At 62.4% G+C, this 25667-nt stretch overlaps 2 protein-coding genes across 9 annotated transcripts in view; one reads left to right on the top strand and one right to left on the bottom strand.

The window, feature by feature from the left end:
- The first annotated feature begins 4679 nt into the window (after window positions 1-4679).
- On the top strand, window positions 4680-16160 carry DGAT1 (diacylglycerol O-acyltransferase 1). 5 transcript variants are annotated; one of them, XM_064268245.1, is made up of 16 exons: window positions 4680-4877; window positions 9396-9483; window positions 11687-11727; window positions 11837-11922; window positions 12008-12060; window positions 12218-12323; window positions 12450-12689; window positions 12991-13094; window positions 13182-13202; window positions 13764-13805; window positions 13885-13929; window positions 14028-14140; window positions 14220-14285; window positions 15382-15523; window positions 15620-15682; window positions 15765-16160. In XM_064268245.1, the coding sequence occupies exons 1-16, from the start codon at window positions 4690-4692 to the stop codon at window positions 15918-15920; spliced, it is 1554 nt and encodes a 517-aa protein (XP_064124315.1). In that variant the 5' UTR covers window positions 4680-4689; the 3' UTR covers window positions 15921-16160. The 5 variants fall into 5 exon arrangements, with proteins under 5 accessions (XP_064124315.1, XP_064124316.1, XP_064124317.1 ...); XM_064268246.1 differs by having other exon boundaries at window positions 13182-13220; window positions 15436-15523; XM_064268247.1 differs by having other exon boundaries at window positions 13182-13220; window positions 15402-15523.
- Window positions 16161-17500: 1340 nt separating this feature from the next.
- The window catches only part of HSF1 (heat shock transcription factor 1), a 29838-nt gene continuing 21671 nt past the window's right edge, over window positions 17501-25667 (bottom strand). Inside the window, exons 2-14 of one of the 4 annotated variants that reach the window (XM_064268241.1) lie at window positions 23095-23203; window positions 21828-21964; window positions 21285-21409; window positions 20677-20752; window positions 20533-20594; window positions 20363-20459; window positions 20130-20266; window positions 19754-19999; window positions 19235-19321; window positions 18472-18577; window positions 18340-18405; window positions 18168-18237; window positions 17501-18082 (exon numbers count right to left, since the gene is read on the bottom strand). In XM_064268241.1, the coding sequence (XP_064124311.1) occupies window positions 17877-18082; window positions 18168-18237; window positions 18340-18405; window positions 18472-18577; window positions 19235-19321; window positions 19754-19999; window positions 20130-20266; window positions 20363-20459; window positions 20533-20594; window positions 20677-20752; window positions 21285-21409; window positions 21828-21964; window positions 23095-23203 (1524 nt within the window). In that variant the 3' untranslated portion in view covers window positions 17501-17876. Of the gene's footprint in view, window positions 18083-18167; window positions 18238-18339; window positions 18406-18471; window positions 19322-19753; window positions 20000-20129; window positions 20267-20362; window positions 20460-20532; window positions 20595-20676; window positions 20753-21284; window positions 21410-21827; window positions 21965-23094; window positions 23204-25667 lie in introns of those variants that run through there. The other 3 variants (XM_064268242.1, XM_023541592.2, XM_064268243.1) reach the window with 3 other exon arrangements.

Here is a 25667-nt window from a genome sequence, read left to right as displayed (position 1 = left end):
CTGGGTCTCTCGGCTCCTCTGTCCAGCCCAACCTCTTCCCTGCTCGGGCAAGTGTTACAAAGCTCTTTAGCTGCACCGATAAGTGCCCAGAGGTACCCCAGTCTGCCAGTAAACCCTCGCTTGGAGGCACCCAGCTGTCTAGTTCCGTGGGACAGCAAGCCTAACTCCACCAATGAGTGCCTGGCGGCACCTCACTCTATCAGCAAACCTCCAGTGAAGGCACTCTGTGGGCAGGGAAGCCCACTGTGCCGGCTCCTGCTGGTCTCCTGGTTCTGCTGCTGCCAGCTTTCTGCCGCTCTTGCCTCTGCTTCTCGCTGTCTTGTGGCATCTCTGGCGTTGTAACTGTCTGTCTCCTGGGTCTAGGAAGTTCTCAGTGCAGGGACCCTGGGCCCAAAGGACATGCTCCACTCTTGGTACTTTCTTCTTGGTGGTAGTGAGGTCCCCCCTTGCTGCCTCTTGGATGGCTCATTTTGAGCCTAGTGGGATGGCAAAGCTGACCAATTCCTTCATTAGGGTTCCAAACACCTTATTTGTATAGAACCACCCCCACGAGGGCATGCACCTTATTTGCATTATTAGCAAGCTGTCCAATGTCCTTGGGTGGGCCACAAGCACCTTATTTGCATGGTCCCACCCAATCATTTGGTGGTAGTTACAAGACCATGGCTAGAAAGTCTATATAAAAGCAATTCATTGCACTGCATGAGGTCAAAGTAGGTCATCAGTAGCCCCAGGGTCACTATGGCCACCAGCACCCTGGCAGGGGCAAGGAACAGGCCGCACAGACATCACGTCCCCCAGACTTAAGCGAAGTGAATGGCAGTCGAGCTGTGGGCCTGATGCTTGGCGAGGCCTCCAGTGGAGGAGACCATCCCTTCTAGTGAGCACTACCAGCAGCAGCAGACACAGTGGGGGAAGGTGCACCTGACACAGTGAGGGAAGGTGCACCTGGTGTCAGCAGGGGTCATAGTGCCTAGGCCCTCCCACCCAGGCTCCCCACCTAGCCTGGCAGGTGTGAGTGGTGGTGTGTAGAGGGTGACCTCACACTAGGGTAGCCCCAAGAGGTAGTGTGCGCCTCCCATGGCCAGACTAGAGAGCCACGCGGTGTTGGCCAGGCCCTGAGTGACTCTTCACTTTTGCTCTCCCCGGTCGGGTAGGTGTCATCTACCCTATTCACAGGTGAAGAATCTGATCCTCAGTGAGCTGAACAGCTTGTTCAAGGTCACAAACCCTCGGCTGCCTGTGACATAAACCCTGGCCCAATAGTCCACCCACCCTACACCTGAATCTACACTTGGATGGGTGCCAGTCGCAGGGTGGCTCTGGCTGCCCACTCCTTTCCCACAAGGCTTCTCAGCCTGGGAGTCCCCACTCAAGGTTCAGTCTCCTAGCAAAGACTCTGACTGGGGGTGGGGGAAGGATGGAGGCGGCCTCCTTAAGGCCTGGGATAAGTCTTCAGAGAGCCCCCACCTGCCCGTGGACACGACATTCCCTCCCAGAGACTAGGCAACACCGGCGCTGACCATCACTTCCCATGAACCCCACCCTGTTGGCCACACTTCTCACTTGGCCCGCAGCCCCTCTGCCCCAGAGTCAGCCCGAGGCCCTTCCTAAGCTCTGACCCATCCCGGCCTTTATTCCCCCAGGCTTCGAGGCTCCCCCACACCCGTCAGGCTGTGCACACTTTGACCGCAACCCCTGCTCACCCTGACTTTGCCCTCTCCCCTAGCGCCCTGGGCTCGTCCTCGACCCCCGGGGCGCTGGGGCTGTCCGGGAGATTCAGGTCCTGCGCTCTTCCCCTGCGCAAGGGCGGCCAGGAACCGGCGCCCACAGCCCCTGGCGCGCCCCGCCCTCTTGCTTCGCAGTCCCGCTTCCCTCTCCCGGGCCCCGGCCACGGGCCCACCTCCCTTCCTGGGCTCCCCTGCCCCCAGCCGGGCCGGCCCTCCCCCGTAGCCCCCGGCCCACCCTCTAGTCACCTCACTCCTGCGGCCACATTCAGGCCGACAGCTTGAGGTCGGGACAGGAGCGCGGGCAGCCGCCTCCAACGCGACGTGTCACTCCTCATTGGCCGCTGCCGTCAGCCTCTCGGTTTTACTGGCAGGCTTAGCCGTCAATCTTGTCCTCCGCCAATCGGCAGGCGGGACCCGGGCAGGCCCGCACGCTGTGGTTCCTGGTTCTTAGGGTCGGCGCCCGGCGTGAGCGCGCGGGGACACGTGCACGCGTGTGTCAGGGCTCCCGTGGCTCACACGATGCGCCGCGCTCTCTCCTTTTGGGGTGAATAGTCAGGAAAGCCCAGCTCTGCCTGGCCCCTGACTCCTGCAGTGTGCTCAGCCGGGGGAGGGGGGTGCTGCCCTGGCGGCCTAGTGGTTAAGAGGTCTGCTGTAACCCATAGGTCGGCGGCTGGAAACCACCAGCAGTTCTGCTCTGCAGAAGAAAACTGTGGCAGTCTGCTTCTGTAAAGACTTACAGCCTTGGAAACATTGTGGGCAGTTCTACTCTGTCACAGTGGGTCTCTATGAGACGGCAATGGGGTTTACTAGGGAAGGCCTAGGTTTGCCTGCCCCCGGAAGCCTGCAGTGTACTCGGCCAGGGGCGATGGGATACATGGATGAATGTTCTGGGAGGCCCAGACTAGGTGGGAGACAGGGCTTGCCCTGACTGAGGCCAGCTGCCATGGACAGGCATGAGGGGCTCTCGGCCCTATCAGGGAGGACACCTCACCAGGTTACATCAAGACGGCTACCTACAGGGTAGCCTAACCCACCAGGCTGGCATCAGCGCAAGAACATGGTGGTGGGGGTGTGCCACTTGTCAGTGGTGGTGGTGGGGCAGAAGGTTGAGCCAGCAGGAGGCCTATAGCCAGTGGATAGGGAAGACAGCTGGCCTCAGGTTGAGCCCTTTGCTTTGTTTGTACCCAGAAGGTGCTCCTGGAGTCCCTGCTCACTGCAGGGTGAAGGCTGTCTGCTTCCAGAGGAGTTTCTTGGGTAAACCAGGCCCCGCACCCCAGTTAGCCCTGGAACCCGAGATCCAGGACGCTCTGCTCCATGCCCTGTGCAAGCAAGATGCGTGTCAGGCCGAGTGGGACTCCAACTGTCTTAAAGGTGGGCTGCACTGGGAGGCTGTTAGGTTTCACTGAATGACCTGCCAATCACCTCTGGGGTCCTGAGCGATCGGGCACCCCAGGCCCTACCATGCTTTCATGAGGTTGCCCTGGTAGGACACTGGGAGGCCCTGCAAGGACTTGCTCCTGGAAACCCACAGGGGAGGCTTCCAGGTGGGCGCTCTCCCTCACCCCTGCGACCAAGGATGTCGCCTAAGGAGAAGCCCCCCCAGGGCAGGACCTGGGAAGAGGGTTGTGAATAGGGTGGTGGGCCCGGGTGGAACGTGCCAAGTGCAGCCACGAGTCACTCTAGAGGGAATCTTTTTATGAAGAATTTCTGGCAGGAGCAAGCCAGGGCCGAGTGAGAATTCACAGAGTCGCTGGTAAGGTTATCTCTGGTCGCCGACCCCAGGAAATTTCCAACCTTGTACTTTACGCAGGTACACACGCAGCCCGGGACAAGGCAGGCGCTCCCTCGCCGGAGGCCTGGGTGAGGGCTGCAGTGACCTGGGCAGCTGCGTGGGACTGCTGGCGCAAGGCTGCCCGAGAACCTGTGCCCTCGCCCTACTCCCTGCTGGCCCTACAGGGTGAGACTTGGCGAGCCTGCAAGAGGTGGAGGACCAGCTTCCCGGGTGATGCGGGGGCCTGGGCCTTTTCCCTGCACGATCCTCTGACCCGGCCGCTGTCGGGTCTCCCTAAGCTGGAGAAAAACGGGTCCCACCAGTGTTAAATGGGGGGTGGGGGAGGCTGATGTAACGAGACTGCGCTGAGACGCGTTCCCGCAGGTACGCGCTCGACATGAACGCGCACGCCCTGGAAGGGGGGCGATTCGAGACCACCCTGCACTGCGCCCCTAGTCTGAAGCGTGACCTGCCCGTGCTCGTATACTCGCGGACCTGGGCCGCTGGGTGGCAGCACAAGAGGCGTTTCATTAACCTAGATCCCAAAAACCGGTCTCCTGGGCCGAGAGTAATGAAATATGTTTCTAGAACTGGGACAAGGGGCAGACAGGACGCGCGACGCCTCGCCCCTCCCGGAGCCCCGCCTCAGCTCCCGGCCTGCGGGCCCCAAAGGCGCGCGGGTGTCGCTGGAGAGAAGCGGCCCCGGTGAGGAGCGACGGCCCGGGGAGGAGGAGCGGCGGCCCCCGGGGAGGAGGAGCGGCCCCCGGGGAGGAGGAGCGGCCCCGGGGAGGAGGAGCGGCGACCCGGGGAGGAGGAGGAGCGGCGGCCCCCGGGGAGGAGGAGCGGCGACCCGGAGAGGAGGCGCGGCGGCCCCGGGGAGGAGGAGCGGCCCCGGGGAGGAGGAGGAGCGGCGGCCCCCGGGGAGGAGGAGCGGCCCCGGGGAGGAGGAGGAGCGGCGGCCCCCGGGGAGGAGGAGCGGCGGCCCCCGGGGAGGAGGAGGAGCGGCGGCCCGGGGAGGCCGGTGACGCGCGTGGGCGGAGCGCGGAGGGCGGGCTCGGGCGCCCGGGCTACGGCGGCCGGCAGGGGGCGGCGGCGGCCGTTGGCGGCGGAGCGGAGGCGGGGCCGCGGCCTTGCGCGCGGGGAGGCGGCGGGCGCGAGCACTTGGCCGCGGCGAGGAGCGGCGAGGCCATGGGGGACCGCGGAGGCGCGGGCGGCTCCCGGCGCCGGAGGACGGGTCCGCGGCCCTCGAGCCAGGCGGCGGAAGAGGCGGTGCGGGGAGCGCCCGCGGGCCCCGACGTGGGCGCCGGGGGGGACGCGCCGGCCCCGAATCCGGACAAGGACGGGGACGCAGCGGGGGGCAGCCCCCGGGAGCTGAGGTAACGGTGTGCCTGACCCCTAAATTCGGAACTGCCCCCGGCGCCCCGGCTTCCGCGACCCTCTCCGGTCCCCCAGGAGTGGCGGGAGCCGCGCGTGCTCTAGTCCGAGAGCCTGATCCCAGACTTCGCTTGGACCGCGCGGGTCCCCGCGGGGAAACTGAGACTTAGGGAAGGGCGACCTGCCAAGGTCACTCAGGCGCGGGCGCGGAGCTGAAGGGACCCCGGTGCCAGCCCCACCCGCAGACCCCCCCGTCTGTGCATTCTCAGGTGTGCGGGTGGGGGGCTCCTCCTTGAGCCTTGGTGGGCTTGCTCAGCGCCGTGCAGAAGTCTCTGCTGTCTGGCAGGAGAGAGATGGGATTGGGGCCCCTTCTGAGATCTAGGAGAAGTGCCTTGGCGGTTAAGGAAGGCTTCCAGAGGAGGGCAGGGCAGGCAGGTGGGGAGGGGGCCGGCAGGAGCCCGGGACTGTGTACAGGAACGCTGGTGTCCGTGTGTTTCTGCCCAGGGCCAGCGGCAGTGCAGAAAAATAAGTTCTCATTCCTGCAGACCCACCAGAGGGTGGTCTTCACAGGGGTCCCTTCCTTCCTGTCTTGGACACCCTTACCGAGTGGCTGCCCAGCCAGGGTCCTGCTCATGTGACAGAAAGACAGAGTTGGGTCTGGTAGAGGGACTCTGGTAGCTGTGGTTCAGGAGACAGGCTTGGAGTGGACATCCCACAGGTGGGTGCCCTGCTTAGCTGATGACGGATGGTGTGCCTGGGGGTGCAAGCTTGGGCATCGGTTCTCCCCTCTAAGCTGACCCTGGTGGTCCCTTTGCCTTTCTTACCCCACTTCTGGCCTTCACCCTGGCCTAGGGGCCCTTGAGGCTCTGGTTTAGGGAGCAGCTGAAGGGATAGAGATTATCAAGGAGGAAGTGGGTGATTGGTCAACTGGTTGACAAGGGTTTCTTCTCTGAGTAAGCAAGAACTGAGGATGTCTTCATCAGACACTGTGGGTGGGGCTTGGGGGGTACACCCTGGAGCCAGGGTGCAGGCACTGCCCCTGTCCTTGGGGTGCTCACAGTCCACCTGGGAGATAAGATAGCCTCAGAGCTAGGCAGGCATGGAACAGGGAGCAGTGTGAGCAAAGGTCAGGAGGCACCATGGGGCCAGAGATGTGGATCTACCCAGAGGGGGCTTCCTTCCTGTGGACCAGGGCTGGGGGTGCTGAGGGGGCTGGCCCAGTACCTCCTGCCTGGAACGGAGGTTCCTGGTGCTCATCTCTGCTAACTAACCAAGTTCTCTCCTGGAGGCAGGGGGACGGTCTGTGTGATCTCTGGCGGGGATGGGAATTGGGGTCGTTTGTGTGAGATGGGGGTTCCAGCGCTGGGCAGAGCTGACCCCTGGGAGAGGTAGGCAGAGCAGTCACTTTCCTGCTTTGCTCCGACCAGATGGCCAGCAAACCTCTTCTGTACTTCTGCTGGTTTGGGGCTGGGGTGAGGCCAGGAAGCGGGAGCCCTGGGGAGGATACGGTGGGACCCTGCTGAGGGTCTAGAGACATGCCGGCTCTGTGTACTTGTCCCTGGAGCCTTGCTTTGGCTGCCCTCTTGGATGTGGCCAAGCCACTCCTTTTGTCACCCTCCCACACCTGCCCCCCTGGCCCTTCCTCATGATTCCCTGTGCTCTGGGCCTCTTCCCCTCCCCCAGACTTCCTGCTCACTTTGGGCTGAACAGGGGTTCAGCCTGAGTGTGAGCTCCTTTCTTCTGGCTGTGGCAAGGTGAGGCTGTGGGGTGAAACCAAGGGGACTCCTTTTTGCTCTGCCCCTCAGCCCACCACTTCCAGGCTCTATGCATCATCCCCAGTGCCCAGGACCCCTGCAGGCCCTCAGACATGGCCTCTAGGCAGGGCCTTCAGGGGTGTTTGTCCCAGGATGCCTTCTCAGTCTACCTGTGGCCCAGAGGCTGTCGGGCAGGAAGTATACAGGACGCGGCTGCTGGCGGGGAGGCTGAATTCTGTCTGCCGCTGTGCTGTGCTGCGTCCTGGCCCCGACGGACTCGTCTCCACACTCGGGCAGTCTTCGAACCCTGACAAGCCTCTGCGTGCCCTGGTGTGCATGGGGGACAGTTATGCCTGCTCACAGTGTTAACTTGGGATCGGGAGAGACAATAGGGGAAGTCAGTGCAGGGCTGGCTGGTGGCCTGGGATCTGGGTGAGCTCAGAGCGCGATCATGAAGGCAGTCCTGATCCCTGTCCTCCGGGCTAGGCCCTGTGGGAGGTGGGGTCTGGGAGTGGGTGGGGGAGAGGGTGGCAGTGAGGGCTCTGGCATGCTGGCACCGTCACCTGCTGCCCCCTGTGCCACTTGCAGCTGACCACACCGCAGGGCTGGGCCTTTGGACCTAGTGGGAAGTGGGCATCCTCCTGGGGCAGGGGACCCCTGACCTGTGGGGTTGGGGTTGGGGGTGGCCAGGAGGCCTGTGGAGGCACCCCAGAAGGTAGGCATGGGTGGGTGGGGGAAGGTGTGGAAAGCCTGGCTCAAGGTTTTACATGGAGAGCGATCTGGGGCTTTCAAGGGAGGGGGGACGTGAAAAATGCTTTCATGAGATTGTCTAATGTCAGATTCGCTGTTTTGTTTGAGACTGCCACAGATAAAGTCAGTACGGCCTGGTGGCCCAGGGGGTAGGGGTCACCACTTGTGTGAGCCATATAAGCCCAAGGAGACTGGGCAGGGTCTTTGGGGATAGTTTTGATGAGCACAAATGGGCTTGAAACTTGGTGGGGGAGGCAGTGGGGATGAAAGATAAGGGACAGCTGTGGGTTCAGGGAGACTGTCCTCGCAGGAAAGGTGGGCCTTGCACCTGCTCGCCTCCAGGTGCTGGTGGACAGGCACAGACCCAGCCTCCTGCTTGCATTGGGAAGGGCACCCAGTGGCCAGTTGGAGGTGCAGCTTCAGTGGGAGGGGGAGGGTTCAGGTTCAGGGTGGGGCTCGTCTGATCCAGGTGGAGGTTACAGCCCCACTGTGTGGCCCAGGACAGGCCTGGGGGAGGGGGCAAGGGAGAGCCCTGGAGGAGCTGCCCCAGGTTGGTGCTTAGAGAGGTGCCTGCTGGCACGTGGCACTGGGGGTCAGGCCAGAGTGGGGTGGGCCAGGCAAGGTGGCAGACCTTGATCTGGGCAGGCAGAGGTCAGCCTGTTGCCACTGCCCTGGCGAAGGCTTGGGGGAGCAGCCCCTCCTGGAGCCCAGTGCTCACCTCCAGCACTCGCTTCTGGTGCACTGAGCCTCACTTCAGTGCTCCTGACCCATGCCCCCAGCATCCTCCGGTACGTCCTACCCTGTACTCCCAGCCCTGTGCCCCCATCCAGAGCGGAAGAGGGGCCCTGCCCTCTCCTCTTACAAAACGGAGTAGCCCTTGATCAAGGCCTCAGTGGGGCTCCCCTGCCAGGCTTCCTGGGGAGAAACAGCTGTGGGCTGGAGGCACCAGGGGCACAGCCGTGTGGGCTCTAGGGCTCTGGTTCCAGGGAGGCCCTGGGGTACACCCTCCTCTGGGCCAGGCACCCCTCCCCTACCTGCTTCGTTCAAACGGGCAGAGACTGGAGGGTCTGTAGCAGTGGAAGTTTCCTCTGCCCCGGGCCTATCTTTGTCGGGGGCATGAGAGGTGGCCTTTGGCCTGAGCCCTAGCCCAGCCCCTGGGTGCACAGGTGGGGGCTGGGCTCCTGCCTGAGCCCTCCTCATGGTTGGGTTTGTTCCCCAAGGGGGTTTTTCAGCCCTGGAAGGATACAGGACCCCTGAGTTAACGGCCAGGCTGTGATTTTTCAGAAACTTGAGAAAAGCAAGGAGGCCAGGTCCCACCCAGGGAGGTGTTGGTCAGGCCAGGGCTCAGGCCTGGGATCCTTCCCCACATGACTTGCATGGCCAGTGAGGGGACAGAGGTGCAGCTGGGTGTGGGGTTTTGCAGGGCGCTGGATGAGCGACTGAGTGAGGCCAGCCTCAGTGCCCTGCCCTGCATCCTGTGGACGCCCAGGGTGGACTCTTTCTATGGCTCCAATGTCTCTGTGTAGCCAGGGCATGGCAGCAGCCAGAGGCCCTGGAACAATGCTGGGGATCCTTGCCTGGGAGTGCCCGCCTCCACGAAGCTGAGCCCCTCCAGCAGCCCAAGGGGCAGGCCTGTCAGTGGTCCCCGAAGCTCTGCCCGCTATAGGCCAAGTGGCCCTTCTCAATTGCATACCACTGTCTTCTTCCAGCTGTAAGTGGGGCCCTGGGCATGTGGGGCGGAGAGTGTTTAGGGTAGGTGTGTGTATCAGGACTGGTGGGTCAGGACAAAGGGCTCAGCTCAGATGGAGGGGCTGGGTTTGGCCTCACTCCGGCCAAATCTTCCGGTCCCTGCTGGTGAGCTCTTGGGCTTGGTGGCAGCCACATGTGCTGTGGCCCTGCCCTAGCTCCCTGTGAAGTCCTCAATGCCTGGGGTCAAGGCAGCCCAGGGGGCCCAGGCCGCTGGCTGCCTGCTCTGCTCATGGGCCTCACCAGGTGTCTCATCTCCTGCCCTGCCAGCTGCCACCGCCTTCAGGAGTCCTTGTTCAGCTCTGACAGTGGCTTCAGCAACTACCGTGGCATCTTGAACTGGTGTGTGGTGATGCTGGTGAGTGGGGCTCCACTGACTGTGGCGCTGGCCACCTGGCCCAGGTTCTGTTAAGGCACTGGTGGGCCCAAGGTACGGGCCCAGGAGCACATGTGGGGCTGGTGTGGGGAGGGCTCAGCAGCTGTCCCTGCAGCGGCCACAAGTGGGCTCTGTGGGCCAACACATGGTGTGCCTCCTACTTAAACCCAACAGTCCAGAGGGTGATGGGGGCGCTGCTGACTGGGTGTTGGGGGCTTGCCTGAGTTTGGGGTGGTGACACCGGGACAGAAAACCTTTGTGCTGTGAGCTGGGCCTACAGAGTAGAGGACTTTCTCTGGAGGCTTTGCCGGACGGGTGTCGGCCCATGGAGACAGGGAGGGGACAGGCTGGGTGACCACTGGGCAGGTGGCCCTGGGCTGTGGAGGGCCTTGGGGCTGTGGCTGGGGGCACAGGGTGGATATAAAGCCTCCCTGGAAAGGTGTCTGAGGGGCGTCTATGGGGCCCTCGTGGGCGTGGCTGGGGCCCAGTCCGCCAGCTGGGAGAGAGCAGCGCTGAGAGGTTGGCTTGTGGTACTTACTGCTGGAGCCTGGATTTTGGCTAGGCCACCCAGGCCCCAACTCTGTCCCCAGCCCCTACCTCCCTATCCTGGGGGTAGGAGGCTCCCTGTAAGGTGAGTCGGCAGCACCTCTGCCTTACCCTGTGGCCTATGCACCATGGTGAGTGTCTTGTAGAGGGGCCCACTGCCTCTTAGCAAGCAGCCTCTTTCAGGCTGGCCCTTGATGGTGCCAGGACCAGGCCGCCCTGCCCTGGAAGCAGTTGGCATCCAGGGCTCTGAGGGGCAGGGAGAGTCAGGCCTCTCTGGGCTGACCCTCTGCTGTTCAGGGCTGATCTGGCCTGTGGTCCTGACCCCTGACCCCTGCCCAGATGTATTGCACCTGCTCTTGGGCAGGGTGCCTGTGGGGAAAAGGCTCTATACACCATACCCTGCCTGCAGTCTCAGCCACCTGTAGTGGGGGTCATACAGCCTGGTGGCAGGAAGCAGGGGGCAGTGATGTGTTCTTGGCCCTCCAGAGGCCATTTCTGGCCACGGGGTGGCTCTGTCAGGAGGCACTGTTTGTCTCCCAGCAGTCCTATGGGCCAGCCAGGCCCTATGAGCAGCCCCAGAACCTTTCCCTTCTTGTGGCCATCTTGTCCCTGTGGAAGATTGCAGTCTATGTGCTGGGCTCCCGCTGCCCCACGGTGGTCTGGACCTCGAGGTGGGCGCCATGGGTGCCACCATTGGCAACTACAGCTCCCGCCTGCTGTGGGTCCTGACAGGATAGGCCACTACCAGGTGGTGACTGTAGGCCCCTGTGTGTGTCTGGCAGAGGCAGGCAGAGCAGCCCTGCAGTTGGCCCTGTGTCTTCTGCTGCTGCCTTCCTTGGGCCCCCCAGTGAGGGCCACCCACCAGTGACCCCTTGGCTGCACTGCCTGTCACAGTACTCATCATGGGCTGGGCTCTAGGGATAGGCGGGCTTACGGAAGTGCCAGAGGTGCCCGTGGGCCGGTGAGGAGGTCCCTGTCCCCTCAGAGGCCAGGCACCCCCAGCCCCAGGCTGGAATCAGGATCCACTTTGGATGAGGGCTCAGGTCCTTGGAAGCTGCTTTGGGGCTAGGCACCTGGGGTGTGGGTGCTGCTGGCAGCAGCTGAGCAGGGCAGGGGACACAAGCAGCTCTCTCCATCCCTTCGCCTGGTCCCTCACTGTCCCCCAGTGCCTGGGCTCCTTTGCTGCAGCCTCTTGCCACATGGCTGGAGGGGGCAGGTGCTGATCATGCTGTCCCACCTCTGCCCAGCGTGCCCTGGGCAGGGGAGGTGCCCTTCCACTCCTCAGCTTGTATCACCAGGAGGGACTGTCCCCTGGTACACTGCTTCTCTGGGGGGCAGTCTTGGGCTTTGGGCCTGTATGCCCTCACCAGTTTAGGGGCAGGCAAGGGCTTTGGAACAGCTCGTGGGTGCTGGTGCTAGGGCTGTTCCCTCTGTGGTTGGGACCCTTCCTGTGGACAGAATGGCAGTCACCTCTGCTTGCTCCAGCACTGACGTGGGGAGAGGTGGGTAGGCAGCCAGCAAGGGGTCCTCCTGCAGGACTGGTGCTGCACCACCCTGTCCCTGGCTTTACCTGACAAATGCTGGGGGTGCCTCTTGGCCGGGGCTAACGGGGGTGTAACCCCTGCCCTCTCTCTTTCAGATTTTGAGCAACGCTCGGTTGTTTTTAGAGAACCTCATCAAGTGAGTCCCTCACAGCCCCTCCTCGCGTGGTCTGCCCCAGGCAGGTCCTACCCCCTGTGGCCCCACCTACAGGGCTCAGGCCCCACCCACCATCCCTCCACTCCCCCAGGTACGGCATCCTGGTGGATCCCATCCAAGTGGTGTCTCTGTTTCTGAAGGACCCCTACAGCTGGCCCGCCCTGTGCTTGGTTATTGGTGAGCTGGGCACTGGGGAGGGGCTTTGGGTGGGGACGTTTAGACACTCCGGTCTTGAACCTACCATTGGCGTTTTTGTCCCCAGTGGCCAACGTCTTTGCTCTGGTTGGATTCCAGGTTGAGAAACGTTTGGCAGTGGTAAGAAGTGCCCCTTGCCGCCTACCATGGTCCCCACTTACCTGTCTAGCTGTCCCCACCAGTGCGGGGGCTCCGAGCCAGGACTGCATGTACTTTTCATCAGAGGCCCGAGGGGACTGAGTGCCCTGGCTGAGCTCCTGCCCCCTCCCTGCCACAGGGGGCCCTGACGGAGCGGGCAGGGCTGCTGCTGCACGTGGCCAACCTGGTCACCATTCTCTGCCTGCCAGCGGCAGTGGCCTGCCTGGTGGAGTCCATCACTCCAGGTGTGCCCCGTCCCATCCCCTCCCCGTTCTGGGTGTCCGCAGGAGAGCCCTGGCCAGCGGTGGCTCCTTTGGGCCGGGGCTCCCTGGAGGATAGGACTGCGCTCCCAGCCTGCCTCTCTCCTGCAGTGGGCTCCGTGTTGGCGCTGTTCGTGTATACCAACCTCTTCCTTAAGCTTTTCTCCTACCGCGACGTGAACCTGTGGTGCCGTGAGCTCAGGGCCGGGGCCAAGGCTGGTGAGAGGCAGCCAGGGGCTGGGGCCCGCACGGTCAGCCTGAGGGCCCAGCTCGGGGCCTCTGCAGACAAGAAGGCCAACGGGGCTGCAGCACAGCCCTCCGTGAGCTACCCAGACAACCTGACCTACGGAGGTGAGCGCTTCGGGGCGGGGCTTAGAGGAGGCGGGGTCCAGACGGCAGGGGTCTGGAGGAAGGTGGGGCCTGTGGGGCGGGGCCAAACGGAAGGTGGACCCCCCGGGGGGTGAGGCTAAGGGGAAGGTAGACACGGAGGAGCGGGACTACGGGAAAGGCAGGTCTTGGGGATCGGGGTAAGGGGCAGGCGGGGCCAGGCCGAGAGGAAGGTGAGCTCCCCTGAGGGCAGGACTAGAAGGCAGCCGGAGGGTCATGACCGTACCGGCGGGTCCCGGTGCCAGCCCACCTGTCCCCCTTTCAGACCTGTACTACTTCCTCTTTGCCCCTACCCTGTGCTACGAGCTCAACTTTCCCCGCTCGCCCCGGATCCGGAAGCGCTTCCTGCTGCGGCGGCTCCTGGAGATGGTGAGCGGGGCCGCGGGAGGCTGGGTGAGCGCCCGGGAGGCACTCGGCGGCCTGCGGCTCAGCGGGCTGCTCTGCTTCCCTCCTCAGCTGTTCTTCACGCAGCTTCAGGTGGGGCTGATCCAGCAGGTACGGGGCGGAGGGGGGCGGGGCGGGGCGGCGAGGGGCGGGGCTCGGGGCGGGGCTCGGGGCGGGATGGCGAGGGGCTCGGGGCGGGGCGGGGCGGAGAGGGGCTCGGGGCGGGGCGGCGAGGGGCGCGGGGCGGGGCGGGGTGGCGAGGGGCGCGGGGCGGGGCGGGGTGGCGAGGGGCTCGGGGCGGGGTGGCGAGGGGCGCGGGGCGGGGCGGGGTGGCGAGGGGCGCGGGGCGGGGTGGCGAGGGGCGCGGGGCGGGGCGGGGTGGCGAGGGGCGCGGGGCGGGGTGGCGAGGGGCGCGGGGCGGGGCGGGGTGGCGAGGGGCTCGGGGCGGGGTGGCGAGGGGCGCGGGGCGGGGCGGGGTGGCGAGGGGCTCGGGGCGGGGTGGCGAGGGGCGCGGGGCGGGGCGGGGTGGCGAGGGGCTCGGGGCGGGGTGGCGAGGGGCGCGGGGCGGGGCGGCGAGGGGCGCGGGGCGGGGCGGCGAGGGGCTCGGGGCGGGGCGGAGGGGCGCGGGCCGACGCTGTGCCCCCTCCCTTGCAGTGGATGGTCCCCACCATCCAGAACTCCATGAAGCCCTTTAAGGTGAGCGGCTGGGGCCGTCCTGGGCCGGGCGGTGGGGGTCCGGCGGCCGAGGGCCGGCTGACCGCTGTCTCCGCCGCAGGACATGGACTACTCCCGTATCATCGAGCGCCTCCTGAAGCTGGCAGTGAGCGGGCCGGGCGGGGGCCGGGCGGGGGCCGGGCGGGGGCCGGGCGGGCCGGGCGGGCCGGGGGCGTTCTGGAACCCACAGCTGCCCTCGCGCAGGTCCCCAATCACTTCATCTGGCTCATCTTCTTCTACTGGCTCTTCCACTCCTGCCTGAACGCCGTGGCTGAGCTTATGCGGTTTGGAGACCGGGAGTTCTACCGGGACTGGTGGTGGGTGGCCTTGGCCCGGCCGGGGGCTGGGGGCGGGCATGGTCGTGCGCACGGGGCACTCCTGTTCTGTCATCCCCAGGAACTCGGAGTCGGTCAGCTACTTCTGGCAGAACTGGAACATCCCTGTCCACAAGTGGTGCCTCAGGTGGGTGGAGTGTGTGCACAGGTGCACTTGAGTGCAGGAGTGTGGTGTGCAAAATTATGTACACCTGTGTGGTCACGTGCTAGGGTGGGCACCCTTGGGTGTGCTGTTTGTGTACATCTGTGTGGTCATGTGGTAGGGTGGGCACCCTTGGGTGTGCTGTGTGTACCTGTGTGCTCATGTGCTAGGGTGGGCACCCTTGGGTGTGCTGTGTGTACACCTGTGTGCTCACATGCTAGGATGGGCACCCTTGGGTGTGCTGTGTGTACACCTGTGTGCTCACATGCTAGGATGGGCACCCTTGGGTGTGCTTTGTGTGTACACCTGTGTGCTCATATGCTAGGGTGGGCACCCTTGGGTGTGCTGTGTACACCTGTGTGCTCACGTGCTAGGGTGGACACCCTTGGGTGTGCTGTGTGTGTACATCTGTGTGCTCACGTGCTAGGGTGGGCACCCTTGGGTGTGCTGTGTGTGTACACCTGTGTGCTCACGTGCTAGGGTGGGCACCCTTGGGTGTGCTGTGTGTACACCTGTGTGCTCACGTGTTAGGGTGGGCACCCTTGGGTGTGCTGTGTGTACACCTGTGTGCTCACGTGCTAGGGTGGGCACCCTTGGGTGTGCTGTGTGTACACTTGTGTGCTCACATGCTAGGATGGGCACCCTTGGGTGTGCTGTGTACACCTGTGTGCTCACGTGCTAGGGTGGACACCCTTGGGTGTGTTTTGTGTGTACACCTGTGTGCTCACGTGCTAGGGTGGACACCCTTGGGTGTGCTGTGTGTGTACATCTGTGTGCTCATGTGCTAGGGTGGGCACCCTTGGGTGTGCTGTGTGTGTACACCTGTGTGCTCACGTGCTAGGGTGGGCACCCTTGGGTGTGCTGTGTGTACACTTGTGTGCTCACGTGCTAGGATGGGCACCCTTGGGTGTGCTTTGTGTGTACACCTGTGTGCTCACATGCTAGGATGGGCACCCTTGGGTGTGCTGTTTGTGTACACCTGTGTGCTCATATGCTAGGGTGGGCACCCTTGGGTGTGCTGTGTACACCTGTGTGCTCACGTGCTAGGGTGGGCATCCTTGGGTGTACTGTGTGTTTGCAGATGTGTACGTATGGATCTAGGTTTCCATCCCATCGTGGTCCCTTCTGTCTGCAGACACTTCTACAAGCCCATGCTCCGAAAGGGCGTCAGCCCAGGGATGGCAAGGATAGGGGTGTTCCTAGCCTCTGCTTTCTTCCACGAGGTCAGTGCAGGCGGGCCGCCTCCATCTGCGGCCACGGGAGTGTCCCCCCCGGCGCGGGGTGTGAGGCCTGCTGACGAGCTCCCCCTCTCTCCGCAGTACCTGGTGAGCATCCCCCTGCGGATGTTCCGTCTCTGGGCGTTCACGGGCATGATGGCTCAGGTGAGTGTCCCGCCCTCCCTCCTCCCACCCACCATCCACCCCCGGGCCAAGTGAAAGTCTAATTTTGGCCGCCTACCCCCAGGTCCCGCTGGCTTGGATCACTGGCCGCTTCCTCCAGGGCAACTATGGCAACGCTGCCGTGTGGCTAACGCTGATCATTGGGCAGCCGGTGGCGGTGCTCATGTACGTCCATGACTACTACGTGCTCCACCATGAGGCTGCGACGACGGGCGCCTGAGCCTTCCGGCTGCCCACTCCTGCCCACCACCCACCGCCCAGAGCTGGGGTGGGGATGGGGGCGACTCCCCGCAGGCCTCCTGTCCTCCTCCCTGCCAGGAGGCCTCTGCCAGTACGGGACCCCCGTCCCACTCAGGAATCACACTGTAGCAGGGGGCGGGTGGGTAGGGCCACCGCCTGCGGTTTCTACAGATTGTGCTCACTGGGCTGCGTGTGTTATTAAAGCGCTGTCTGGAGCGAGTCCCTTGCCTGCTGGGGGCAGCTGCCTGTCGGGTCAGGAGTCAGGGGCCATCAGCCTCACCCCGCTTGCTGTGCCCCACCACGGAACTCTCTGGAGAGTTTGAGCTCCACAGCGCCCCTCGCTACCTGGCAGGGACCGCGCAGCACCGCCTGGCTGAGCCCCTGCAGGGAGCGCGGAGGGCGGCTGGCAGGGGGTGACACAGCCTGCCCCGCATCAACCGGTTTCATAGGGGCGCTGCCCCTGCTGGTCCCCCACGGGTTGGGTAGGCGCACTCCACTGCGGGAGCCCCAAACGGGCTCAGTGGGCTTTTAGGAAGTGGACCTGTGGTTTGCGGGTGATGCGGAGCTGGGGCAGACATAGCAACTCTCCGTGTCCACTCTCCACTCAGTGTCTGACGGGCAGGGACTCCCCACAATGAAGACTGATCCCAATAGGTGGGCCTACTGGCTGAGGCACTCACCTAGGGGCAGATGGTGCCTTCACCCTGGACACCCGGGGGGCTCCCGGAATGGGGCTTGTCACCCCCCTCTCCAGGAACAGGCTCTCTGCCCTCCTGCCCTGTGCTGGGCCGAGTGGTCCTCTGATGGGGGTCTTGTTCCCCAGGCCCTGACACCCACCCAGCTAGATGTGAGGCTGCGACCTTGGTGGTGGAGGGAGATGGGGACAGCCTTGGCCCCAGGTGCCCTGACCCTTCAACTGTGGCTGGACAAGGCTTAAGGGAGGGCTGGGTGCGTGCAGGTGGCAGGCACCCTCAGGACTTGGCTACCCCAGCTCCATCCTGCATCTGTGACCCCAGGGTCATCTCTGCTCTGGGCCACTGAGGTGAGGACCACCTCCCACTCTGTCTTGGCCACCCTCCTTGAGGCTGGCACCAAGTCCTCTCTTTGCCCCACGGCAGAGGCTCGCCTGCTGACCCTGGGGGCCGTCCAGGTGGCCAGCACCTCAGTATGTGGGGAGGGCTCTTCTTGGGTGTCCTCAGGCCAGAGTGACATCAGGGCCTGGAGGAAAGTGCAGGGTGGCACCTCAGCCATCCTGTTGGTGGGGTCAAGACCTGGCCACCTCCCTTCTGCTTGTTCTGTCCCTGGCCTTGGTAAGAGTGAACTCCCAAGGACTCTTGTCTCCAGGCCACTGCCCTCCCTCTGGAGCCTACTCTGAGCCCTCAATAAAGACCCTGGGCAAACACTACCCTGGCCATCTGGCCGCTCAGTGTGCGGGGGGCATCTACCCCCCGTGGCCACCATGGCCTAGCCTCTGGGCCCCTCCCAGGCCACCCCTCCTCACTGTACCCACTTCCCACCTCCTCAGCTTGGGGTGGGAGGAAGCACACAGACATGGGGGCCTTAAGCGTAGAGCATGTTGTTTATAGATCTCCGTCCGTGTGTGTCTGTGAATCTCTACAGAAGGGAGTGGGACTTCTCTGTAAAAATTCAAAATACAACTCTGACTATGAACAACAGCAGGGCCAGTCCAAAGTGTGGCTGCCAAGCCCCCCCTTAGATCAGGGGGCTCACAGGGCTGGAAGTGAAGGCACCGGGCTGGGCAGGTCCCGGGACTGCGTCACCCTGACCCAGGTGGGGTTGCGGCGGGGCTGCCAATTGGCCGCTCCCAGCCTGCCCCGCAGGTCCTCTTTCTGCCCCAGGACCCTGGTCCTGGGCCCTCGGCCAGCCCTGAGCTGGGGGGAGGGTGGGTGGCCCCACCTGGCTCCTCCTTGGGCCTCTAGGAGACGGTGGGGTCCTTGGCTTTGGGGGGCTCAGAGCCTGTCAGCAGGGAGATGGTGGGGTCTTCTGCGTAGTCATCCCCCTCAGAGAAGTAGGAGCCCTCCCCCAGCTCGAAGAGCACGGGCAGGTCGCTGCCACCCACATCCATCGGCCCAGGGTCCACCAGGAACAGGGGCTGCGCTGTGTAGTGCACCAGCTGCTTCCCTGTGGGGGGGTCCATGGGTCAGGGTGTGGGTAGGGTCAGAGTGGGGCCAGGGGTGGGGGCGGGGCAGCAGGGGAAGCCGCTCACCTGAGTCCAGGCTGCTGCTCTCTGCCTCCAGAGGCCGTGGTGGCTCCTGGGGGGATAGGAGCTCCTGGATCTGCCAGCCGCAGGGAGGGGGCACATGAGGGCTCTTACTGCCTTGCTCCTCACCCACTCCACCCTGCTCCCCCACTCTTCCCCCAACCCTGCCCCCACACACGCTGGCCAGGCTGCTGTCCAGGTCTGGCAGGCTCATGTCCGGCACGGTCACCGAGGGGTTGAACAGCTGTGGGAAAAGGGCAGTTAGGGGCTGTGCCCAGAATGGGGTGGGGTGGGGAAGGCAGGCACTCACGTCCATCAGGGCGCTGGTGTCCACACTGAACCCGTGGCTGCTCAGCATGGTCTGCAGGTTGTCGAGGTTGGAGTCCATGGCATCTAGGTGGTCACTGAGCTCGTTCCTGGCCCAGGTGAGCAGGAGGTGGGTGAAGTGTAGCCCAGGCACCCCGGACAGCCCTCAGAGCATAGCCTCCCTTGCCACAGTAGCCTGCTGGCTCGGGCGGTTGGAGTCCCTGGTGCATGGTGGGCTCACCAGGAGCCCCTGCACTGGTGGGGGCCAGGCAGGGCTGTGGGGCAGTGTGTGGTGGACCTGCCTGTCGCCATGAGGCCAGCAGGCCCCTCAGTGGTTTTGTTCCGGGGACAGGCTGGACAAGGCCTCGCCTTTGCACTTGGGACAAATTTCGGACAGAGGACAACGAAGACTTATGTTAGGTACAGGGCTGTGGGCGACCCGTTTCACTGGATTGCCTGGCTCACCTGGGCCCTGTGACAGCCCCAGTAGCCCAGAGCAGGGGCACTGGCCCCAGCACAACAGCCTGGGTGCCAAGCAAGGGCGTCAGGTTAGAGGGCTCATCCCCAGAACAGCACTGACTTAGACGGCTGGCTTCTGCCCAGGGGTCAGCGCAGATGCAGACCCGAGGCCACTCCCTTGACAGAGGGCCCAGGATGCCTGCCCGCCACTGGGCAGGGCTGAGTACCCGAGCACAGGCCAGGCTCTGGTGAGGGAGGACCGGAACTCTGGTGGAGCCCTCCTCCCTCCCGGGTGGGGCGGCGCTAACCCTGGCTGGACTCGGCCATGCAGAGAGGAAGAGGAGGGGCAGGGGAAGAGGCGGGCGACCCCAGACATCTGTGGAGCGCGAGCCCAACTGCAAGATACAAAGACAAGAACCCCCGATTGCAGGGGGCCGGGCAGCTCCGCCCCACCCTCGCTCACCCAGTCCGGGTAGCCGGGGTGAGGCCGGCTCGCTCACCATCTTCTGCCCGGTCTAAGGCCAGGGCTGGGCAGCACACAAAGGCGAGGACACGAGGGAGGATGCAAGGGAGGGCCTGTCGTGGGGTGGCCTGCCACATGCCCTGGCTCCTGCACAATGGGGGCTGCGGCTGATCTGGTTAGTGTCTGCACCCTCCTTGGCTACAAGCTCAGAGGCCGGCAAGGGCCCTCTCACCACCCAGCAGCCCTGCACCCACAGGCCCTGGGGGCGGCCTGAGGCTGGGCGGGTGTCCAGGTCCTGGACATCCTGCTGGAGCCACCTCCCCCTGCTCCCAGGGGCTTAGTGGCAGGGGTAGGGGCCACTCACTTGTCCAGGCAGGCCACACTGAGGCACTTCTCCGGGGCGGTGGCGGACAGGGGCGTGGGCTGGGTGGCCGAGGGGGCGGTGGTGGGCTCGCTCTCCCGCAGGATGGAGTCGATGAGGGCAGTTGGGGACAAGGGCGTCTCCACCTCAGAGGAAGGCTGCCCGAGGCTCACCTCCTCCACCTGGGGGCTCTGAGGGGGGCTGGACGGCTCCTCCTTGACACACACCCGGGGGCTGCTGGACAGAGGCCTGGAAGGGCACGTGGATGCTCAGGGTGGGGGCACGACCTCAGCAAGTCTTCCTGGCCAGGGCCCTACCCCACCCCCACCTCTGTCCCAGGTGGGGACTGGAGGACTGGGGAGGGTGACGTGGCCCCCACCTCTCGTCGATGCTCCCGCCTGGGGAGGCCGAGGGGCTGGCTGGAGCCAACTCAGTGATGTCGGAGATGATGGGGCCGGAGCTGGCCACGGTGTCTGGGGAGAAGAGGCTGGAGCCGCTGTAGGTGGGGGATGAGGCCTGCAAGGGAAGCCGGCTGGCGGCATGCACGCGCGGGGCCACCCCGCGCAACCTGCCTGCCCTGTGCCCACCCCACTGGTGAGGCCCAGCGCTCACCGCGAATGGGGCAGCACTGTGCACATGTTCCAGCGAGTACTGCCGGCCATACTTGGGCATGGGGTGCGCCGTGCCGCTGTCACTGAGCATCAGGGGGCTGCGGGGGAGGGGGGGTTAGTGAGGGCCTGCGCTGCGGGGCCCTTCCATGGGCAGGTGTCCCCGGGCCTCACATCTTTCTCTTCACCCCCAGGATCCGGTTTGACTGCACCAGGGAGATCAGGAACTGGATGAGCTGTCGGCAGAGAGGACCCAGTCACCTGGACGCTTGGCTAGTCTGCCCTCCCCCACCCTCCCTACCTGCCGCCAGCCCGCACCTTGTTGACGACTTTCTGTTGCTGGGCATGTTTCTGCCGCAGGCTGGCCACCTCCCTCCACAGGGCCTCGTTCTCACTGCAATGACTCAGGGTCAGCGAGGCCCTGCACTCTGCCAGGCAGGGGCTGACCATGTCTGAGCCCAGCCAAAGCCCCCAGGCAGGCTGAGAGGGACAGGTTCCAGGGACCTTGTGATGTCTGAGCCTGGCTGTCATCCTGTCCGCCCACTATGAGGATGGCCACCTGATGGGGCCGGGCGGGGGCCTGCTGGCTGTGCCACACTTCAAGGTGAGGAGCCGTAATGGACCAGTTAGGTCAGCTGGGGTGTGCACCTTGCTTGGGGGCTCCCAGGGGAGGGGCTGGGCAGAGGAGAGACCCAGGGTAGTCCTTGCTGGGTGTCCCGGCCAAGACTAAATGGGGCCTTCTGGAAACAGGGTTGTGGTGGCAGATCCCTGAACTCTACCCCTGCCCCCCAGCTCCACGTGCACTGAGGGGGCTGCCCGTGCCCCATCCAGCCAAGGTACCTCACTCAGCGGGGCTGCCCGTGCCCTGTCCAGCCAAGAGACCTCACTGAGGGGGGCACCCACACCCGTCCAGCAGAGGGACCTACTGCTTCATGGCCAGCAGCTTAGAATCCATGCTTTCCTGTTTCCCCTTCATCAGCTGCACATCGGTCAGCAGCTTGGTGACACTGTCCTGGCGAATCTTTATGTCTTCGCTCTTGAGGGTGGACACCTGGGTCCCAAGGGGACAGGAGCCAGGGTCACTGGGGTGGCCCATAGCATGGGGTCTGGGATGGAGCTGTGTCCCACTGCACGGAGGAGGGGAGCAGCAGGGACACCCCGGCTCCCTGTCCAGTCACCCAGCCCCCTGCCCCCAGGACACTCACAGAGGGTGGGCCCCAGCTGCTGCTGCCTGACGCTGGTCCAAGAGCAATGAAGAGGGGTGGGGAGGGGTGGCTATGGGCTCGATTATGGGGGTCTGTGACACACATGCAGTGGCTGACCTGGGCCAGCAGCCTCCTCATGCCCCGGGTCAGCCCGCACATGACACAGAATGGATGCCACTCCCATGAGCCTCCTCCTGCCCCATGGGCTGCAAGGGGACAGGGGAGGTGGCAGGAGAGGAAGCTGCCTGGGAGACCACCACTCACGCTGGTCACTTTCCTCTTGATGTTCTCTAGGAGCTGCTCCTGTCCGCGCAGGAAGCATGGGTGCTGGAACTCAGTGTCGTCCTTCTCGGGCTTGACCAGGCCACCTTGCTCAATGTGGACCACTTTCCGGAAGCCGTCTGCATACAAGAGGGCACCTCTACGTAAGGCTGGGACCACACTGACCACAAAGGCCCGGGGCTGCTGGCTCTGCCTCTCATCCCAGGTCTCCCAGCTGGTCATATGACAGCCCTGCCAGCCTCCATCACCTTCAGAACTGTAGAGAGTGAGGCCCCACGGACAGCCTGAAGGAGTGGCCTGAGGAGGGCTAGGCTGCTCTGCACAATGGGTGCACCCCTATGTCTTTCCGCCATAGGGCACCTGAACAGTAGGGGCCCCTGCTTCTTAGGGTGGGGCAGGCTGGAGCAGGGCTGCCCAGGGCCGCAAGGCCGTGTTGGGATGTGGACACCACGTCCCTAATGGCAGCGCTGGTAGCCCTCTCACCATCTCATCTCTCTACCACCTGAGTGCTGAGCCACACGCTTCCTGGTGTTCCGTGTACAGTCCTGCCCTGCCACCTCAGTGCTGGGTGGTCTCGGGCCGCTTGGCTTCTCTGAGCCTCACTGTCTTCATCTGAGAAATGGGTCACAGCTCCGACCCCATGGGCTGCCAGAGAGGCCAGAAGCAGATCATGTGCTGGGCGGGCATTGTCCCACCCTGGGTAAGCCCGAGGCAGGCCAGGCTTGGAGGCAAGCCTGAACACAGTTCTGGGCATCACAACCATGGGCACAGCTGCTACTTGCATTGAGCAAGTGAAGGCCAGGATGCTGCTCGGCCCCCGACAGCACCCAGGTCACCCCTGAGAGGGAATGGCTGGCCCGAATGTGCACTGCTTGGTCTGCAGAAGTGTGGACCCCACCTCATCCCAGACCTCGAGGAGCTCCTGAGGCCAGAACAACTGTGAAAGGCCAAAGAAAAGCAGAGTATTCTTCTGACAATGAGGAGGCTCCTAGCTCCCATCTGGTCTTCTTAGTCACTGGACAGACATTTGTCAGAGGCAGATGGGGTCCACCAGGGACTCCGGGTTACTAAGGGGAAGGCGACAGGGATGGCAGTGGAGGAAGTGGTGGAGTGGTGAGGTGGGAGCAATGATGGGGGTGCGGATGGACACACCCTGGCCCCGGCAAACCAGAACCCTCTGGGAAGGAGAACCCCTGCCTCCACCCAGCAGAGCTTGGATCCTGGGTGGCCTGAAAGGTAGGGTACTCACACATGTTGAGCTGCCGCACGAAGCTGGCCATGTTGTTGTGCTTGAAGTACTTGGGCAGCACTTCCTTGGCAAACTGGCCCTGGTCGAACACATGGAAGCTGTTCCCGCTCTGTCAGGAGACAGGGTAGGGTCACTGTCTGAGCGCCTCATGCGGCGTGTAGCTGGGGCCACGCTCCTGCCACATAGGGCTGGAGGAAGACAGCATGTGGCCCTGCAGCCCCAGCCAGACAGGCCTCATCTCTGCCCTACAGCTTTGCCTGCGTTTTGCTGAGGTCAAATCCTGGGTGCTGGCAGCTGGGCAGCTGGAGATGCAGGCCTGTGCAGTGTGTGACCCTCTGTCCCAGGGCCTTTTCCTGATTCGGGGTGGGAGCTCCTCCAGGGCTCTGGAGGTCCCCAGATGCCAGGTTTAAATTCATCAAACACTGACTGCATGTTCCACACCCCCCGCTTTGGGACCTGCTTTGGCTTTAATCAACACGTTTCCCCTAAGAACAGCTAAGACCCCAACTGAGGCCACCAAGGAAATGCGGACTCAACTTCAGTTACTGTGGTAGAAAACACACACTGTGTTCAGAAATGCAAATTCATCATTCATCGGGCAGATGAGACAGGAAAGAGGCTGTCAAAAACTGTGTATACCCCCTTCTTCCCTCTCTTTCCTGAACTCAGTCCAAAAGCCATTAATGGGGCTACAAGGTTGGGGTCTGTGCTGGTGTAGCCAGGTGGTCCAGAGTAGGTTGTCAAAGACTGTGTGGGGTGGGGATGAGGTCAGTCAGTGGGGGGGGGGGGGGGGGGCAGTGTGGGTGCCAGAGCAGGACGAGAGAGCAGGGAACCCTGTCCATACAGGGCAGGGCAGATAGGCCATTGGCTGGGTACCTTCAGGATGATTTGACCCAAATAAGGACAGGACGAGGGGAGCCGGGTTTCTCACTGCTGGAGGAGGGAGTCACAGACATGGGAAGGCAGCACCTAGAATGACTCGTATGATGTAAACAGAACTACAGTATCGTTTCTAAATATGTAGAAACATAAACACAGAGGTAAACATGTGAGGTCAGTGAGAATGCGGGAAGAAGGACCTCTGAAACTTCTCTCCTCCATGAAAGCAATGAGAAAACTGGCAAATATGTCAAATTTTTCTGAATCCCGGAAATTAACCAAAGGCTTGGAGCAATCCAAGGAGCATTTATTCAAGAAAAATGGCTGAATCTCAATAAGAACAGTAAGCCTTGTGGGCCTGTTAACTTGTTCCATTTCCAGCCCCTCTCTCCAGCTCTGTACTATTTTCCCCGCAAATAACATGCCCACACATATAACGTATGGAAATGATGAAATTAAGAAAAACAGTTCTGGTTTAATGCGCATATTAGTTCCATAAAAATACAGTAGTTGCCAACAGCTGGCCATCATGGAGAAAGCCAGTAGTCTGGCAGCAACCGAAGGGGAAAGCTTTGGGCTGGAACTCCTTCAAAGCCCCTTCCCAGAGAATGGTGGTTATCTGACCTGCCTGGCAGTTCTTTGGAAGACCTACTCACAAGGCTGTCTTTATCGGACTAGACCCCGAGCTCTCCCAGTCCAAAATGCCTTTTCCCTGGGGGTGTTTGTTGTAAATATTAACGGGTACTTTTTAAACCTTGTGGCTGCCTGAGGCAGTGGATAACAGGGTAAACAATAGGCTAACTGGGAATCTGGAAGGCCACATACACAAAAAGCGCTGCTCGTACGCTCAGGAGAGGTCCGAGAGGGTCCTAAGCTCTCATCTCGGGCTGAACCTGAGGTTCTGTGCAGAAGGAAGGGAAAACTAAGTCAAGATATCTGGCTGAGTGTTGAAGGAGCACCCTAACACAAAGTCCCTGGACAGAGACTGGGAAATTTGTTGGTTCCAGGTGTTTAAGGAAATCTCTGTCCAGTCATTAGGTGACCACTAAACTAACCAAGCAGAGATTTTAGTGGCCACATACAACAAAAAATACAGACTGTACAGAATTAGTTCAGAAAAGTAACTAAATAAACAAACAAATACTAAAAGCCCTGGGGAATCAGGAGAATCTGATTTCCCGAGTTGCCACATTATATTATTTAAAATGTTCAATTTCTGACAAAAATTACAAGGCATGCCAAAAAACAAAAGCAAAAAACAACCAATAACAAACAACAAAACAAGAAAGTATGAGCCATACAAAGGAAAAAAGAGCAATCAATAGAAATTGTCCCTGAGGAAGTCCAGATGTTGGACTTACTAAAGACTTTAAAATCGGCTGTTTAAAATATGTTCAAAGAATTAAAGGAGACCAAAAAACTAAAGGGAAATATGAGAATGATGTTTCACCAAATAGAGATAATAAAGAAGCAGAGATTATACAAAAGAACCAAAGAGAGAATCTGGAGTTGAAAAGTACAATAACAGAAATAAAATTTACTAGATGGGCTCCAGAGCAGATTTGAGCCGGCAGAAGAAACCAGCAACCTAGAGGATAGGTTACATGATATTATCCAATCTGAGGAACCAAAAGAGAAAAGGATAAAGAAAAATAAAAAGAGCTCAAGAAACTTGTAGGACACCATCAAGTATA

This window comes from Loxodonta africana, chromosome 14 (assembly GCF_030014295.1).
Source record: "Loxodonta africana isolate mLoxAfr1 chromosome 14, mLoxAfr1.hap2, whole genome shotgun sequence".
In the NCBI taxonomy this organism is placed as follows: domain Eukaryota; kingdom Metazoa; phylum Chordata; class Mammalia; order Proboscidea; family Elephantidae; genus Loxodonta; species Loxodonta africana.
Note: the sequence above shows the minus strand (reverse complement) of the source record. Positions and strands in the feature narration are given on the sequence as shown.